Here is a 20,228-nt window from a genome sequence, read left to right as displayed (position 1 = left end):
AATTATATTTTTTGGAATTCTTTCATGTAGTTCATTATTCAATTGTACTCCAGATGTTTGAATGGATATAATGATACCACTGAAGAGGTAGAATAAGGATTTTAACTATTCCAAAGCAGTCTCCTTTAGCTGGAGTGAGAATTCCGTTTTGTATTGTTGCATTGCAGGAGAGCGTAGATCAGAGAACTCTAAACAGATCCATCAAAATTATCAGGCCCTAGAGACCCTTTAAAATTTTTAACTGGTCATCATTAGAAAAACGAAATTCAAATCATACACTGCCCCACTGGGTGAATATAATGTAGGGGTTTTTTTTGCATCAAAGCAGCTGAGCAGTACTTTGAAAATCTTTTTATCTAATTAACCTAATAGATGTGACTGTTATTTCACTTTTTATGCATGTAGTAATTTTATTATGGGTTTTAAAAGCTGCGTCTAATACTCTCCATCGTGCCAACAGGTTATTTAATAATCCCCTTCCCAACCCTAACTTTACATATGCAGCACTGATATTTTCTTTATCTGCTCCTCCTGGTGAAATTTCTCACAAAACTATTGGGTACAGCCAAGATCATTGATCCTTCAGAGATCAATAAGCCACCTCATACAATGTTTATGTATTATGGGAAGTAGGGCGCTGGAGTAAATCAATTGTTAGCTCAGTCAGAATGCTTTTGGTGTATGTGGGCACAAAAGAAACAGCTTTTTCAGATCGAATGCAAAGTTTTACCTAATCCTAGTCCTTTTTATCTGTCAGAGCGTTTGCAGTGTGACTACTACCGTGTTTCCCCGAAAATAAGACACTGTCTTATATTAATTTTTGCTCCAAAAGTTGTGCTACATCTTATTTTCGGTGGGTGCCTTATATTTGTCAAATAAGACAAATTCACAGGCAGAAAAGCTGACGCCCCCAAAGAAAGTGTACCATACGGTACACTGATTACAGTATGGTACCTGTCAGCATAGCACCCACACACATAAACGACGGCACTTATATGGTACAACAGTATACTCCTGCTATTGCAGCTTACGGCCACCAGAGGAACTACAGTCTACGCACTGTAGTGGAGACTGTAATGGTGGTGAGACAGCAGCAGGATGTGTCTGCTGTACTGGACGGTACAAAGCGATGGAATGGGCCAGCAGGGGACGCCACATTATTACGGTACCGCTATGAACAGCTTTGGATGGTACCGTATGTTTTTCCACTGTACCATATGTAAACTTGACTGCGCCTTATTTTCGGGGGGTGCCTTATATTAGCAAATTCTGCAAAACCTCTGACATGCCTTACTTTCAGGATATGTCTTAGACATATAACCGTGATTTATATACAAGCTATATACAGAACTATACATGGTAAATACTTGACAAGCAATTAATCTACTTCTTAACTTTACACAGAGAACTCAGCAATGAATATCGGACACAAGGAGAGAATATACCCTCTCCTGGCTATCTTTTATAAACACCTCTTAAAATGGTAAAACCTTTGTCGATCCCTTAGTTTACAACCGGCAATACCATTGTTGATTCATCTTCATTGCATCAGCTTTATAGTTACAACAGCTATACAACTGCATCAGCTTTACAGCTTGTCAGCTCTTAAATCTCAATATCGTAACGTTGCCTGGTCATCTCTTGGAGAGTCTTCATATTTGATTAAAAAGTACACAAACACACAGAGCATTGTTATGTTAACAATACTATGATTATGAGTACAATCCATAATAGGGAAGCGTACTAGGTCCTACTCTCTTCATTCTCTACATCAATGACCTCTGTGACCATATCGAAAGCAACTGTGTTCTTTTTGCCGACGATGTGAAACTTTTCAACACCACTGAGAACACACTCACTCTCCAAAAAGACCTGGACTTTGTCTCAGACTGGCTAACACCTGGCAACTTCAAATATCAACCAACAAATGCTCTACCCTCCACATCGGCAAAAAGAATCCAAACCGCACATACGAACTGAATAAACAATCTCTCACTGCCAACCCACACTCAGTAAAAGACCTCGGAATACTAATATCGAATGACCTAAGTGCTAAAGCCCACTGCAATAATATCGCCAAAAAAGCTTCTAGAGTTGTTAACCTGATCCTACGCAGCTTCTGCTCAGGCAATCTCACACTACTCACAAGAGCCTACAAAACTTTTGCCAGACCCATCCTAGACTACTGCTCATCTGTCTGGAACCCATACCACATCTCAACACCCTTGAAAATGTCCAAAGATATTTCACCAGAAGAGCCCTTCACACCTCCACTCGAAACAGAATATCCTACAAAAATAGACTAAAAATCCTGGGCCTAGAAAGCCTAGAACTACGGCGCCTAAAACACGATTTGAGTATTGCCCACAATGTCTGCAATGTCCTACCGGTCAATGACTACTTCAGCTTCAACCGCAACAACACAAGAGCATGCAACAGATTCAAACTTAATACGAACCGCTCCAAACTTGACTGTAAAAAATATGATTTCAACAATCGATTTATCGAAGCGTGGAACTCATTACCGGACTCAATTGTGTCAACCCCTAACCCCCAACATTTCTTCCTTAGACTCTCCACGATTGACCTCTCCAGGTTCCTAAGAGGCCAGTAAGGGGCATACATAAGTACACTGGTGTGCCTTTCGTCCCCTCTCCAGTTGTCTTTCCTCTCTTTCACCTATCATATATATTCTCTTCCTTTGATATATCCTCTCCTCTAAGTTCACTTTTACCCTTATATATATTACTACATGTCTATTTTTCTTCCTATGTATTTTTGTATTGGACAAATGAATGAATAAATAAAATGAAAATAAATAAATGTTTCCCACCACAGGTTTGGTTTGTGGCCCAAAAGGGGTGAGGAAGAGTTAAAGGGCATGCTGTCTTGGGGAATTTGAAAAAGTCCCAATGCATCTCAAAGATTATTAAGGTTCCTTTAAAAAGGGACTTGCCAACTTGTAATAAGAGGACCTCTGGCCTCTGCAAGTCCTTGAAGAACCATTTTTTATCCTAAATAGCAGGGATTAGCAATGTTTTATGCCAGGGGACACCACTGCACTACTATGTTATCATTTAAAACAAAATTAGTTAAGTAAATAAATAAATGCCTTTTTAAAAGGACAACGTTTTGCAAAACCTCACACAAAACTGCAGAAATCTTGGTTATGCAGCAAGATATTGGGTAGTTTAGCTGCTTTTAATTATTAAAATGATGTGGGGGCTTGTGATACAAATGCTTGGATACCAGAATTAAAATATTAGAATAAAATAACCAGACCAAAGCTACAGTATAGTGAATTCTTCATAAAACCCAGTGCTGTTGTTAATACCGATAAGGAGATGAAATCTGATAATTAATTTCTCGTTAATTTTCCTTCCAACCCAACAAGTGATATTCTGAGATCCATAAAGTTAAATGCAATCAGTCATGTTAAATAACAAAACAGAATTAGTGTGGAGTCCTTTTCACTCTAATAAGTAAAAGCTCATTTATTGTAGAAGCCCGGGATTTGCTCACCATGAATATAATCTCATTTAGTTTACATTGATTATTTCCCAAATAAAGGTGTAATCCAGCCAATTTCAAGAAAGTTAATTAACTCTATCCCATAAAATAAGACTGATGTAACTTTCTTCAATTTCAACTGCATCTATTTGTGTCTTTTTACATACATTGTCAATATTTCCTCGCAAAAGCAGTAGTGCCTTTAAATCATTTCAGTTTTTGGATCGAATCAACTTAACAAGATCTCCTTTTCATAGCACAATGTGCATTGTTTACTAATACAGTGGTACCTCTACTTACGAACTTAATTCGTTCCATGACCAGGTTCTTAAGTCGAAAAGTTTGTAAGAAGAAGCAATTTTTCCCATAGGAATCAATGTAAAAGCAAATAATGCGTGCGATTGGGGAAAACATAGGGAGGATGGAGGCCCTGTTTCCTCTTAGGACATTCCTAGAGGCTTCTCCCTGCCTTTTCTGGCCCTGTTTCCTCCCGGGAGATTCCTAGAGAGGCCCCCTGGAGGCTTCTCCCTGCCTTTTCCGGTTCTTATCTAGAAAAGTTTGTAAGTAGAGGCGTTCTTAGGAAGAGGTACCACTGTATCTAAATGTGGCAAATACAGTAATACCTCGTCTTACGAACCTAGGCAAAAAGTTCGTAACACAAAAGAATGTTTCCCATAGGAAACAATGTAAAAGCGATTAATGCGTGCGAGGGGGGGGGAATTGCAAAATGGTGCTCTGCTGGGCGCCACCGCCCAGCTGTCACCTTTTAAAACACCCGGGGGGTTTCTCGGCGTTCTCCCGAACGCTGAACCTGGAAGTTCAGGTTCGGGTTCGGGTTCTGGAGGCCACCAAGAAGCACCCGGCTGTTTCAGAAGATTACAGCCGGGCGGCGGTGCCCGGCAGAGCGCCGTTTTTGCGATCAGCAGCGGCGTTTTCAGCCGATCTGGAGGCTGAAACAGAGGTGGGGAATCCCAATAGGGAATTCCATGGGCGGAGCTTTGATGTCATGAAGACGTCCTTCCTGGAGGCCACGTTTTGTCCGTAACCTTCTGAAACAGCTGGGTGCATCTCGGTGGCCTCCGGAACCCAAACCCGAACTTCCGGGTTCGGCGTTCAGGAGAACGCCGAGAAGCCCCCCAGCTGTTTCAGAAGGTGACAGCCGGGAGGTAGCACTTCTCGGTGGCCTCCCGAACCCGAACCCGAAAAGTTCGGGTTCGGGAGAACGCCGAGAAGCCCCTTGGCTGTTTTTAAAAGGTGACAGCCGGGTGGAGGCGCCCAGCGGAGCGCCTTTTTGCGATCTGAGGTGGGTTTGTAAGTTGAAAAAAGTTCGTATGAAGAGGCAAAAAATTTCCGAACCCCCGGTTCGTATCTCGAAATGTTCGTATCACGGGGGGTTCGTATCACGAGGTACCACTGTACAGCCTTAGAGTTTTATTTCCCCAAACAATGCTCCATGCAGCATGGTTTATAAATAGAATCCACTGCTACCCTTTTTTGGATCAGGTGCGTGTGACAGAGGCCAATTTTGATCTGAAAATGAAATGGGATCCCAAGAGCCACAATACTTTCTTTGATCAAAGTGCTGTTAAGCCTGACAATCCAAGCTGTCCTTTAAAGTGATCTATTGCCAGTTTCAGGCTCTGGTGTTGAAAAGGAGTCTCAGTAGGACCTCTTCCACCAGACAGAAAAGCAACAAATAAATTGTCCAGAAAAAAATATGCTGAAAGCTTGGTAATTACTTCTGATGGAGTAGTTCCGTTATTGATAAGATGCTCAAGACACAGCATTTATGAATTACACACACACCTATCCACCCCCAAGGTTTCTCACATAGAAACACAGCTTTGCAAACTAAAATTCCTGATAAACTGTTATTGCAGAAGAAGTGAGCAAGCTGAGCTCGGTGAACATTTTTTTAAAAGTTCTGATACTGCACTATATTATTCTCAAACAAGATTTCAGCAAATGACATAGGTGAGCATTTCGGTAGGACAGCAGACTGCACATAATTTAAACAATGTAGAACAGATGAATTAATTAGGTTGACTTGAATGTCGTATCAATCTAATTCCAGGGATATCATAGCACTGCTCCAGAATTGTGGCCCATTTCATATGTACTGTAACAATCAAGTGATTGTATAAGGAAAATGCTTCTTTAGACACTGCATAGATCTGTGCATGGGAAAATCTTGCTTTCTTGCTGACCTCTGGGTCACTGAAAAATACTATTTTGAATCATGATGAAAAGCATTTATGTAAGCTAGTTTTTATCTCATTTGGGAAGAGATTATAGGCTTTTGGCTTCAAAGTACAATTCTGTTCCCATGGTTTATATTTTTGCATACAAACTCTTCCTTCCTAGTTATTTTACAAAATGATCTTTGTCACTTTTTCAATTATTGTTTTTTTTCCCAAACAAGCTTTTGCAGTTCTTCTGAGTGACTATTTCTATGTAAAATTTTATTTTTATTTGAAACCTATTAAAAAGATGTGTCCAAGGGAATATGATGGATTCTTTTCAAGGTAACAAATGTTATTAAAAGGTGTAAGCTTTTGAGAATATGTTCATTTCATCAGAATGAAAGGTTTTGACTTTTAATGATATTTCTCATCCTGAAAAGGATATCCCAGACTCCTCCTGGTTTTTGACTGTGAAAGACAAACACAATTCTCCTCCTACAATGTATAAAAGATCTATGGAATTTTGGGAGAAAATATAAACCACAAAAATGTCTGCCTGCCCACCCGCTCAACCCACATTGCCCTCTTTTGGATAATGGCTCTGTGACAAAGGCTAAGAAGCTCTAAGAGACACATTACAACTACAAGACTGGGGAGGGGCAACTGTGGGATTGACCTTGCCCACAAGGAGATAACTTGGAAACTGTGACAACTGGGGCTAAATGTCTTTGTCCATCCGTCTGGGAGGAGTTTGACTTGGTGACACCTTATGAAGTGGACAAGGCCCCCCGCTCCAGTTTCCTCTTGGAATCAAGAAGCCACCAGCATAATATAAACAGAGTCAAACTCACGCCAATCGTGCGCCGCAGTTTTCTCCTTCAATATCGCCTCCAGGCACGTTGTCGGTGTTTACAGATTCTGTTTCACTGGTGGGCATGCTCACTGCAAGGGTCAGAAGAAAGAAAAAAAAAATAGATAGTTGGTAATAAGTCCGTCCTGCATAAATGAGCTTTACTATCAACAAAAGCACCAGCTTAGCAGAAAGACACATATTAAGTATGAAGAGGAGACACGAGCAAGTGGATGGAGTTTTAAGATTTAGATTTATGTGATTGAAATAAAAATCTCAGATAAGGCCTGTAACCACTAGATACAGAAACGAATTTCAGTTTGTACATATAATGTGTGTGTGTGTGTGTGTGTACATACACACAGGCACAGACATGGACGCACATATACAGGTAACGGTAGTTCTCATTCACCATCCATCATTGAGACCAGCAACTTTGTCACTAAGCAATCACATGACTGCACCCAACTTACAACATCAGTTCTGTTGCTAAGCAATGTAGTTATAAAGTAAAATATCACATGGCAACTGCATGATGACTACAACTTCAAGCAATGGTCACAAGTCTGCTTTTTCAATGCTATCTATCATAACTTCAAATAGTTGCTAAACAAATGGTTAGTAACTGAGGACTACCTGCATATTTTGAGATTTTAACACACTGTCCAGTTGCATAGTTGACAACTATCTCTGATTGTTAACTCTTATGAGTTGCAAAGATATAGCCTGCCCAATGATGAGCTTTTTCTTCAATGATATCAGCACCTTATGATTAACTATTCCTTTGGCATCTTTTCTATTGAACAGTGTTATAAAAGCCACCATCCATCCATCCATCCATCCATCCATCCATCCATCCATCCATCCATCCAATCACGTATGGTATTTCTCAACCTCAGTCACTTTAAGATGAGTGGATTGTCAAGGATTAATTCAATCCTAGGTTATATTCAATTATATTACGGGTCCAAAGACGGGCTACAAGAATGGTAGAAGGTCTTAAGCATAAAACGTATCAGGAAAGACTTAATGAACTCAATCTGTATAGTCTGGAGGACAGAAGGAAAAGGGGGGACATGATCGAAACATTTAAATATATTAAAAGGTTAAATAAGTTCCAGGAGGGAAGTGTTTTTAATAGGAAAGTGAACACAAGAACAAGGGGACACAATCTGAAGTTAGTTGGGGGAAAGATCAAAAGCAACATGAGAAAATATTATTTCACTGAAAGAGTAGCAGATGCTTGGAGCAAACCTCCAGCAGACGTGGTTGGTAAATCCACAGTAACTGAATTTAAACATGCCTGGGATAAACATATATCCATTGTAAGATAAAATACAGGAAATAGTATAAGGGCAGACTAGATGGACCATGAGGTCTTTTTCTGCCGTCAGTCTTTTATGTTTCTATGTTTCTATATTACCACATAAGGTAAAAGAAAGTTGTAAGCATTGGGTATAAACTGCAATCTGATTGGGCCAGAGCATTATAAAATGCAAAGCAACTTTACAGTGATTAGCTGTTAGCTGTCGTCTGTAGTTGGTGGTGATATTGTTAGTTGGCTGGTTGGAGCAGTTTGAGCGTGAGTTAAGATATTGAGTTAGAGCTGTAATGTTGAATCGGAGAAACCTGGATTGGTTTAGTATCTATTTGCAAGTAACCTTTATTGTATATAGATAAAGTTTCCCCCCCTGTAAATAGAAGACTGGACCAGAATATCTCCGAGACTGCCTTCTGCCGCACGAATCCCAGCGACCGATTAGGTCCCACAGAGTGGGCTTTCTCCGGGTCCCGTCAACTAAACGATGTCGGTTGGCGGGCCCCAGTGGAAGAGCGTTCTCTGTGGCGGCCCTGACTCTCTGGAACCAACTCCCCCCGGAGATTAGGACTGCCCCTACTCTCCCTGCCTTCCGTAAACTCCTTAAAACCCACCTTTGCCGTCAGGCATGGGGGAACTGAAACACCTCCCCCGGGCATGTTCAATTTATACATGGTATGTTTGTGTGTGTGTTTGTTAGTAAATGGGGTTCCTTTTAAATCTTTTTAAATATTTTAAAGCTATTCGGATTTGTTATGATTTGCCGCATCTTGTTGTGAGCCGCCCCGAGTCTGTGGAGAGGGGCGGCATACAAATCTAAATAATTAATTAATAAATAAATAAATAAATACTAAAACTGAAGATATTTTGCTTGCACTGAAGAGTAAAACTGTTTACTACTATTTTCTACAAAAGTGTCTTTGTTATTTCTCTGCACTGGTTCCTAAATTGCTACAATATAAATTCTGGTATCTTGTCAAGTCCTACTGCATAGAAGTTCGGAAAAGCACACTTCTGGTTTGTCATTATGTTGTTTTATGTACTCTGGAGGTTTCAGGTGTGGTTTCCGAACTTCCACTTTGCCTGTTGTTCTGTTGTTTGCACTTCAGAGCTTCAGGAAGCTTCCCTAAACCCTCCAGAGTACAAAAAACAGCACAAAGGCAAAGAGGAAGTGCATTTTTATAAATTTCTGGTTTCTCTGTTGCATTGTTTTTTGCACTGTGGGGCTTCAGGAAGCTGCCCTGAACCCTCCGGAGTGCAAAAAACAGTCCAAAGGCAAACCACAAGTGTGTTTTCACAAACTTCTAATTTGCCCATTTTAAACAAAAATGGGGGTATTTTTGCCATCCTCCAGTCCCCGGAGGTCTCTGCGCGCTTCCCAGACTCTTTGCCCACCCCATTTTTGCGGAGGAAAAACCGGGCAAAAATAGGTCCTTTTTTATTAAAACAATGCCATTTTTGCCCTCCCCAAGCACCCAGGAGTTCTCTGCATGCTTCCCAGAAGCCTCTGTCCACCCTATTTTTGTAGAAAAATGGCCCGGTTTTTGTAAAAATGGGATGCAGGGGTGGGGCTTCAGGACAGCAAAAATGGCTGTATTCGGTGTATTAAGATGCACCAACATTTTCACCCTCTTTTAGGGGGAAAGGTCTATCTTATACTCCAAAAATATGCTTATTGTATTCTTTTTAAGTTGGTCCTTTAAATAATTTGGATGCATCAAATTCTTAATATTTCCTCATATTTATTTATTTATTTATTGGATTTGTATGCCGCCCCTCTCCGGAGACACGGGGCGGCTAACAGCAACAATAAAACAGTGTACAATAGTAATCTGATACTAGAGATGATTAAAAAACCCATTAATATAAAAAACCAAACATACATACATACATACCATGCATAGAATTGTAAAGGCCTAGGGGGAAAGAGGATCTCATTTCCCCCATACCTGACGGCAGAGGTGGGTTTTAAGTAGTTTACGAAAGGCAAGGAGGGTGGGGGCAATTCTAATCTTCGGGGGGAGTTGGTTCCAGAGGGTCGGGGCCGCCACAGAGAAGGCTCTTCCCCTGGGTCCCGCCAAGCGACATTGAACCGCTACCATTACTATTTATTTTATTTATTTATTTATTTATTTATTATTTAGATTTGTATGCCGCCCCTCTCCGCAGGGGCTTATCAAAGGCTTTCATCATTCTTTAGATCTCATTTCCTGCTATACCTCAGCTACTTTTGTTCATAATAGTTACGGAATATTGGCAATGGGCTTTTTAACGAGATATAAAGAACATTTTGTTAAGGTTTCAGGTTGTGTTTAATAGATTAAAACAACATTGATTTTCATCCCTTGCTCAGTTTAAAGGATCTTGTTAAAATTAATTGCTGACAGTGTCATATAGAAACTTCACAGCAGACATTAGGTTGTAAAGCTCAGCTCTTATTATGCATACTGACTTGGAAATCCTAGGTTAATGCAGTTTTGCTGTGATAGTCGAAACATTCACTAAAGGGTGACAAACACAGTAAACATGTTGTGGCCCACCAGTGGAGTTGACAGCAGATTCAGACAGTGAGGAGGTTGGGGAAGAACATGGTCCAGTCCTGGAATCTGGAGAAGAGGGCTCTGTGTCGGAGGAAAGAAATGGGGCCAGGGCAGTCTGACACTTATCAGTTGCCTTGGAGTCAGACATCAGTGAGGCAAATGAACAACTGGAGCCTGTTCCCAGCGCGCGCATGTGCAGACTTGCCAGACAGAGGGAACAGCTGAGGAACAAGGGTCAACTTGCCAGCACAAGTGAGATGGGCCAATCCCAGTGGGGTGACAGGGTCCCTTAAGTAATCTGGACCCATGCCACGAAAGGCTTTAAAGGCAACCACCAACCCCTTGAATTGCAACCGGAAGCAGACTGGTAACCAATACAGCTTGCTGCTGAACAAATGCTGAATGGTTGCAGGAACTGGGCATGTCTAGTTTAATGAAAAGAAGGACCAGGAGAGACATGATAGAAGCGTTCCAATATCTCAGGGGTTGCCATAAAGAAAGAGGACTCAACCTAGTCTCCAAAGCACCTGAGGGTAGAACAAGGCTGCCATTTGGCTGGGGTGCTATCGGATTCCTGCTCAGGCAGGGGGTTGGAGTTGATGATCTGCATGGTCCCTTTCAACTCTAACAATCAATCAATCAATCAATCAATCAATCAATCAATCAATCAATAACAAACTAAATAAATAAATAAATAAATAACTTAATAAATAAATAAATAAATAAATAAATAAATAAATAAAAGAAGCAATCAGTGGAAACTAAACAAGGAGAGAAGTAATTTAGAACTAAGGAGAAATTTCCTGACAGTCAGAACGGCTGATCAGTGAAACAGTTTGCCTCCAGAAGTTGTGAATGCCGCAACACTGGAAGTTTTTAAGCAGATGTTGGATAACCATCTGTTCGAAATAATGTAGGGTTTCCTGCCTAAGCAGGGGGTTGGACTAGAAGACCTCTAAGGTCCCTTTCAACTCTGTTGTTGTTGTTGTTGCTGCTGCTATTATTATTATTATTATTATTATTATTATTACTACTACTACTACTACTACTACTACTACTACTACTACTACTACTACACTCTGTTGAGGCTCTCTCTTTGCTGTCCGTACAAAGAATTCAAAGAACAAATAGACGAGATGGTAGCTCTTTTGATAACCTATCCCAGGGGTAGGCTAAGCTGGCTTTTCTATGACTTGTGGACTTCAACTCTCAGAATTCCTGAGCCAATCATGCTAGCTCAGGAATTCTGGGAGTTGAAGTCCACATGTCATAGAACAGCCCACTTTGCCTACCGCTACCTATCTTAATATTGCTGCAATGCAGCGCAGGGCCCAAGGTATTATTTAAATTAGGCAATTGCAGGTTCTAGAAATAATTTGTCATGCTAACCAGAGGTGAGCTCCTCCGGTTTTGGACTAGTTCTATGGAACCGGTAGTAACTCGCTGGAAATGGCAGTAACCCAGGTTTGCCATGCCCCCAAACTATCTCTCTCGGGAGTACCATTTTGTTTTTTGCTTCTGCGTATGCACAGAAGGTGTTTTTTTGTTTCTGTGCATGTGCAGAAGCTGGATTTTAGTACTGCGCATGCAGTAGTATTGCACCTGCGCAGCATGTCATAGAAACATAGAAACATAGAAGTCTGACGGCAGAAAAAGACCTCATGGTCCATCTAGTCTGCCCTTAGACTATTTTCTGTATTTTATCTTAGGATGGATATATGTTTATCCCAGGGATGTTTAAATTCAGTTACTGTGGATTTATCTACCACGTCTGCTGGAGCTTTGTTCCAAGGATCTACTACTCTTTCAGTAATAAATAATATTTTCTCATGTTGCTTTTGATCTTTCCCCCAACTAACTTCAGATTGTGTCCCCTTGTTCTTGTGTTCACTTTCCTATTAAAAACACTTCCCTCCTGGACCTTATTTAACCCTTTAACATATTTAAATGTTTCAATCATGTCCCCCCTTTTCCTTCTGTCCTCCAGACTATACAGATTGAGTTCATGAAGTCTTTCCTGATACGTTTTATGCTTAAGACCTTCCACCATTTTTCCACCATGTCAGGAAGAAAACCAGCAGCAAGGTAAGCCGGAGGGCATCTCTGAGGCTAATCTTTCAAAATGAGACATATCAAATAGTTGCTCATCAGGATGTACCAATGAAACTTATGCAAAAGATTGCATTGTTTCAACACAGATTTAAAAAACACAGCATGAATTTTGCAATGTCCTAATCTCCTAAACCTTCAAATGGAATGGACATTTTTCATTATAGTGCGTTAATATTGCACACTCAGAAATTTGATTGAAACAATAGAATTAACTAAAATGAAACTGAGATACTTGCCAATTGCAGTGGTTTTGTGTGTGGGGGTGTGTGTAGAAAGATCCACACAAAGAACTACTTTTAAGCCAGATGGCATTTTTTTAATCATAAAAGGTTGGATAACTTGATACTACTCAGAAAATTAAAGATATAAAGAGAAACAGCTTGAGATCCTTGAGTGTGGATCGTAGAAGTCTAGCAATATAGATAATTGAAAGAAGGCTAAGGTCTTTCCCAAGGAACAGTAGCCACAACTTCATAAGTGCTGATTATAGTTTTGCTTAAAACTGGACTGATGTAATACAATTTTGTCCCCAGAGTTCAAATGCACTAAATTGGCATATGTACATATAAACATCTGGAACAGTGGTTTGCAACCTTGGGGTCTGGACCCTTTTGGGGGGGGGGGGTTGTTGTTGAAGGACCAATTCACAGGGGTCGCCTAAGGCCATGGGAAAAGACAAATTTCCCATGGTGTTAGGAACTAAAGCTTCTATTCCGACGCCTTGGAACATATTTTTACAATCAGACCAATCAGACCTTTACAGTGGGGGTGTCCCTCTGATCTTCCTACCAATCAGTTTAAAGCTTTGTTGGGAGAATTGGTGCATGACTTATGGTTGAGGGTCACCACACCATGAGGAACTGTATTAAGAGATTGTGGCATTAGAAAGGTTAAGAACCACTGATCTAGAAGGATTATTATCCATCAATGCAACAAGTACACCAAATTCAAGTGCATCAAATTCTATTAAGAAGGAAGTACTGACTTATATTCTTCATTAAGTACCGATATTTTCAATACAATTAGACCTGATCTGTTGGTCCATATTTCTGCCATTCTACCAGCCTATGTTGGCTGGCTGGAAAGCCTGGAGCATGGTTCCGTCATGAGTTTGGCTTGCCCTGTTCATGAAAAGTTCAAAACTTGTCAGATGTTTTCTGGACTTCCTTTCCTTCCTGTTCTATGTGACATTTTAAAAACTGGTCCTTAGGGACTGTATAAAACCAGCTAAAAAACACCCCAGTTGCATTACCCAGAGCTAAAGAAGCCAGATTTTGCTTCTCTCTAGCCAGCCACACCAAACTATTTTTCGTGATAAATACACCCATAAGCAAGAGGGGAAAAAAGGGAGCATGACTATTTCTCTTGCATGCACATCTAAAGAAATGGTAAAGCTTAAAAGAGATGCTCCTAAAAGAGACAGAAGATTGCTTAAGGGGGAGAGAATATTATTCACTGAATGAGCCTTTATTTCAAACACATGTTTAACTTCACATTACGTTTGCAATATATCAGGGGTAAAATGCTCCCAGTTCATTCGTCCCTGTCAGTCATCGGAGAGCTGATTGAGAAGCCAGCGCATGGCTCCACCTACCTACCCGGATGCCGCCGTTCTTTTACCCTCTGCACATGGTATGTGCAGAGGGTATGTATGGTTTGTTTGGGATGTATGATTGCTTTTAAATCAAGGGTTTTAACCATTTTAATCATTGGATTTGTACTGTGTATTGTTGTTGTGAGCCGCTCCGAGTCTTCGGAGAGGAGCGGCATACAAATCTAATAATAAATAATAATAATAATAATAATAATAATAATAATAATAATAATAATGCACAAAATGTTCTGTGCATGCGCAGAGGGTAAAAGAACCCAAATGACAGCATCTGGACATGTGGGTGGAGCCTCAAGTTGCCTTCACGACTGGCTCGCCGATGATTGACAGGCACGAGCAAAGCGGGATTATTAACATCCATATTTCAGTTTGGGTTTTCAAATCTGGGTGACTCATTATATTCAACAGGATTACTTACTTAGGTCTCATTGAGTTCTAGTAGATATCTATCCAGCCTCGACTTCATTACTGCTAAGTGCTTAAGGCACTATATTTTATAAGTCTCCACGGTCAAAATTCATGAATGCTCATATCTGCTAGCTATGAAATTTTCAACTTTAAACACTGTTCTATTTCCTTAGTTGGTGTTAACAAGGTTGAACACGGTCTCAATGCTTTAAACAGCAGTAGCTCCAGACTGCAAAGGCATTTAATAATCCATAGTCTAAATCCATAGTTCTGTTACATTTAAGTTCAATGAATATTTTCCACGTCTCTGAATAAAATGTATAAAACAAATCATATCCAACGAACTAACTATGCAGAAGTGACTCCAGTAAACATAGCTAAACGATCTAGCAGTTTCTCAAATGACCACGTTTTATAAACCCTGGAGAATCCACAGCATGTATATTTTATTTTATGTACGTTGAGAGCATATGCACCAAGACAAATTCCTTGTGTGTCCAATCACACTTGGCCAATAAAAATTCTATTCTATTCTATTCTATTCACTATGAAAGAATCTGTCAGTAAACATGATTTGTTTTGATTAGTATTCCCTACCTGGGGTAGATTTATAGCTATCTTTTCCCACATCAGAGAAAAAAGTAGGACCAACAATACATTAATCTAATTTAATTAATTAATTAAATTGGAAACAAATGAAACAATTACACAAGAGAACAAAATCATCTTTCTTTGAGTATGGCTTTACGTTTGAGCTTGTGGGAAGACTGTTGCCAAACCAGCCACTCTGTATTACATTGTATATTACAAATAAGCACTTGACAAATAAAATAAAATATAAATGAATGAATCAATCAATCAATAAATAAATAAATAAATATTGACAGTACCTACTGTGATTTTGGATCTGCCTCCAATTTGATCCAGCTGTTTTTTTAACCTGTTTCACTAAACATGGATTTGTTTGTAGTTAGTTGCCCAGCTTTTTAAACCACCAACCTCAAAAAGCACAGCCATTACTGATCATAGCTGATTTACAATAATTATTGTCACATTGCATCCAGAAACTGAATAAAATCAGCACAGCATAGGATATACAGAATAGAATTAAAAATCAATTAAGGTTGCTTTTTTCAGATAAAATGTCTCAGACGCTCAAATGACCTTGATAATCTTCAATACGATATCTGAAGATACCAACAAAACGTGGATTGTAAATGAAGGTTTCCGCTTCAAAAACAAGAGCGTGACGCTGCAAAAGCAACAACAACAGACACATGCACCAAATGACTGCACAGCTACTACAACAGAGAAACACACACGTAAACAGAGAAGGATGAACACAGAGAACATTGGAACGTTACCATGAGTTTCTGTGGAGTGACTAAACCAAGCAAACTTTCCTTTCTTCTTATCAGCTGGAGTGTTTCCTTTCACAGACAAGATGACCAAGTACCAGGAACAAGACATCAACAGAGAACATGCAGCCAGGGACAATCAAAAGAAAAAGAAATAAGGAACTCAGCTTACATGTAGGACAGCCACCTCTATCATTCATAGTGGGAATTAAAGACACAAGATGAAAACAAAGGCATATGGAAAATAAAAAATTTGTAACAGAAGGCACAGGCTGTATCTAACAACAACAACGACATTGGAGCCGGGGTGGCGCAGTGGTTAGAGTGCAGCACTTCAGGCTACTTCAGCTAACTGCAAGCTGTAGTTCAGCAGTTCAAATCTCACCGGCTCAAGGTTGACTCAGCCTTCCATCCTTCCGAGGTGGGTAAAATGAGGACCCAGAGAGGGTTGTAAAAGCACTATGAAGCGGTATATAAGTCTAAATGCTATTGCTAATTCTTCATGTATTGCATTCTTTGTTGTGAGTCCCAGGAGAAGGGCAGCATAGAAATTTGATAGATAGATAGATAGATAGATAGATAGATAGATAGATAGATAGATAGATAGATAGATAGATAGATAGATGATGGATGGAGATAGATAGATAGATAGATAGATAGATAGATAGATAGATAGATAGATGATGGATGGAGATAGATAGATAGATAGATAGATAGATAGATAGATAGATAGATAGATAGACAGACAGATAGATAATTTTTTTACTAAATCTGCATTTCTATTTCTACTAGTTTTTCTCATCATTCCTATCATCCTTTTCCTCCCACTTAGGACTTTATGACTGTAACTTGTTGCTTGTATCCTAAGATTTTTTATTAATATTGATTGTTTCTTCATTGCTTATTTGACCCGTATGACAATCATTAAGTGTTGCACCACATGATTCTTGACAAATGTATCTTTTTCTTTTATGTACGCTGAGAGCATATGCACCAAGACAAATTCCTTGTGTGTCCAATCACACTTGGCCAATAAAATTCTATTCTATTCTATAATGTTATTGCTATCTTCTTCCACCTGGATTGAGGAAACTAGGAAATATCAGCTATTAAACTGAAGTCACATATGCTGAAATGTAGAACTGCAAAATTCAACAGAGCAAGCTCCTTTGGGCTAATCCAACAACATACTTCCTTACACTAATTTAGGACATTACCTACCAGAAGCATATTTCATTTTTACAGCAATGGCAATACAATGACTTCTGTAGGCCTACCATAAATAGATCATATTATGCAGAGGATGGTAACTTAGAGATGCAGAAAACTAACTCTCTGTGCCATCTACTCCAGATCTGGTCAGCCAATGCCCCCCCCCCCCCCCCCCCCCAGTCTTGTAATTGTAATGTTTCTCTTAGAGCTTCTTAGCTCTTGTCACAGAGCTGGTTTTTTTGTTAGTGCTACAACCACATTATCCAAAAGAGAGCAATGCATTTATTCTCCCCATCATTTTATCCTTCTAGCACAGTGTTTTTCAACCAGTGTGCCGTGGCACATTAGTGTGCCGCGAGACATGGTCAGGTGTGCCGCGAAGCTCAGCAAGAGAGAGAAAGAGAAAGAAAGCAAGAGAGAGAGAGAACGCAAGAGAAAGAAAGCGAGAGAGAAAGAAAGCAAGAGAGAAAGAGAGAGAAAGAGAAAGAAAGCAAAAGAGAGAGAGAAAGAAAGAAAGAGAGAAAGAGAGGCAGGGAAGGAGGGAGAGATAGAAAGAGCAAAAAAGAGAGGAAGGAAGAGAGAAAGAAAGAGGGATGGATAGAGAGGGGAAGGAAGGAAGAGAGAGAAAGAGGGAGAGAAATAGAGCGGAAGGGAGGAAGAGAGAGAGATAATTTTTTTTGTCCAAACTTTTTTTAGCCCCCCCACTCCCCCCTGCTCAATGTGCCCCATGATTTTGTATATGTAAAAAATGTGCCGCAACTCAAAAAAGGTTGAAAATCACTGTTCTAGCAATCCTGAAGACAAGCTTGAAAAGGAAGGTGTTTGGTCGGTCAGTTAGTAACTTCAATGGGATTTGAAGCTGAGATCAAAACGTTACAGTAATTGGCTTTCCAAGAAATGCATTATCTCTAACCATTCATTTTCACAAGGAAATCATTGACAAAGGCAGCAACAGTCTGATTTCCAGAAATCTAGTCTAGCCAGTCTTCGTAAGTTCAGTTGAAAGAAGTAATAACACAGTGGGGAAAAAGAGACAGGTTTCTTTAGAAGCATTTGGAATCAAATAACAGGTAGTCCCTGACTTACAACTATTCGTTTAGAGATTGAAGTTATAACCAGTGTTCTCTCTAAATTTTTTTTGGGGTGGGCGGAAAAGTATAGTGTCTGAGCGGCAGTCCCTTCGGGACTGGGCGACACAGAAATAATAATAAAATTTCCCTCTTGGCTTCTGGGCAGGTTTGGAAAACTCTGAGTTGATGATGATTTTTAAGTGAGCAATTGCTCACCTGCTCAGCTTAGAGGGAACTATGGTTATAACAGTACTGAAAAGAGCGACTTATGACCAGGCCTCACACTTACCAACTCAATATCCCCATACCACATGATCAAATCTGGACATTTGGCCACAGGCAGCATCCCAGGATCACGTGATCATCTTGTTTAACCATCCCTGCTGAATTCTAACAACCAAAGTCAATGGGCGAAACCAGGTTTGCTTACCAACATTGTGATTCCCTTAACAACTGCCTCGTTTAGTCTTGGAAATACTGGTTTAAATTGCGGCTGTAAGTGGAGAACTATCTGTAGATAAAATATTTGTTTGTGCATATTTTGTTGTTATTTCCATTGATCAGATAGTTGTACAATTTCTGATTTTTATGATTCAATAAAAATGGATTACAGTGATTCCTCGATTTTCGTGGGGGTTGCGTTCCCAGACTGCCCGCGAAAGTCGAATTTCCGCAAAGTAGAGATGCGGAAGTAAAAACACAATTTTTGGCTATGGACAGCCAAAAACTACCCCCGCGCACCCTTTTCCAAGGCTGCGCAAGGAGCCGGGCTTGAAGTTGGGGGCGGGGAGCGACGAAAGTGCAGAGGCCGGCAAAGATTGTTTTGAATGTCGGCCGCCCCCGCCCCTCCAGCGCCTCCGGCTCCCTCGACACTACCCCCCCGCCTGCCCGATCTGCACCTCTCACTGGCTTTCTTGGGGCACAGGTCCTCCTGCAGCAGCACTGGCGGCTACGGCTTCTCGTCCTCATTCAGCCGCTAGCCGCTCCGAGCGCTTTGAGAATGCCCGCCCCGCCCCTCTCGCAGTCCCTTAGCTGAGAGCGCTTTCGTCCCAGCTGTCAGCGAGGGGGCTGCAGGAGAGGTGGGGCAGGCGTTCTCACAGAGAGCAACAGACAGAGCGAAATAGAAAGGGGAGAGGGAGAGAAAGAGTGAGAAAGAGAGAGAGAGCAAGAGGGGGGAGAGTGGAAGGTAGAGAGAGAGAGAGAGAAATGATAGAAAAAAGGGGAGAAAAAAAGAAATGAGAAAATGATTGAAGCAGAGAATGACAGGAAAGAGAGAGAAAGAGAGAGAGAAGTGACTCTTGGTGATGACGTATAACGTCATCGGGTGGGAAAAACCGTGGTATAGGAAAAAAACCGCGGAGTATTTTTTAATTAATATTTTTTTAAAAACCGTGGTATAGCCGTTTCGTGAAGTTTGAACCCGTGAAAATTGAGGGATCACTGTATTTTTTTTCTGCTTTTATATTGTGAGATGTTGCAAGCGTTGGAAGAAATTGAGTATAAGTAAAAAAAAAAAGAACCGTTCCTGCTTGATAATAATGTTTCATCATGAAATGTACTTTAGAGCAGAGGTCTGCAGCCTTGGCAACTTTAAGACTTGTGGACTTCAGCTCCCAAAGTTCCAGAAAGTGTAATCAAAATTGGAACGCCAATTCCACAGCACTTTATTTGTTATTGCTAGATTTATATCCTGCCTTTCATTTAGGAATTCAAAGCAAAGCATATAGTGTTCTCCTCTCCTATTTTCCCCCACCACAACTAATTAGAGAGCTAGGTTGGGTTGAGAGAGAATGAACTAATAGTGAATCGCAATACTTTCTTCGCTATAAGAGAGAATCATGGAAAGGCTCTACAAGTTCAATACATTCCCCTGGATACAACATTTACATTCACTGCAGTCCCAAACCCCATTGACTCTCTGCAAGAGTGTTTGGTCCACTGCTGTGTGTGGCTGTTTCACAATGGTACTGATAAATCCAAAACTCTTTCTTTCTTGTTGGCATTCATACTTTGCTATTTCAGCCAGTGGTAGGGATCTTGTCAGAGCTCCAAAAT

General features: G+C 40.4%; 1 protein-coding gene across 1 annotated transcript in view; it reads right to left on the bottom strand.

The window, feature by feature from the left end:
• The window catches only part of CACNA1C (calcium voltage-gated channel subunit alpha1 C), a 611,798-nt gene that overhangs the window by 136,184 nt on the left and 455,386 nt on the right, over positions 1–20,228 (bottom strand). The window contains 1 exon segment of the mRNA XM_070756479.1: positions 6,545–6,635. Coding sequence (XP_070612580.1) covers positions 6,545–6,635 — 91 coding nt within the window.

The sequence above is a fragment of the Erythrolamprus reginae genome, chromosome 6 (genome assembly GCF_031021105.1).
Source record: "Erythrolamprus reginae isolate rEryReg1 chromosome 6, rEryReg1.hap1, whole genome shotgun sequence".
NCBI lineage: Eukaryota > Metazoa > Chordata > Lepidosauria > Squamata > Dipsadidae > Erythrolamprus > Erythrolamprus reginae.
Note: the sequence above shows the minus strand (reverse complement) of the source record. Positions and strands in the feature narration are given on the sequence as shown.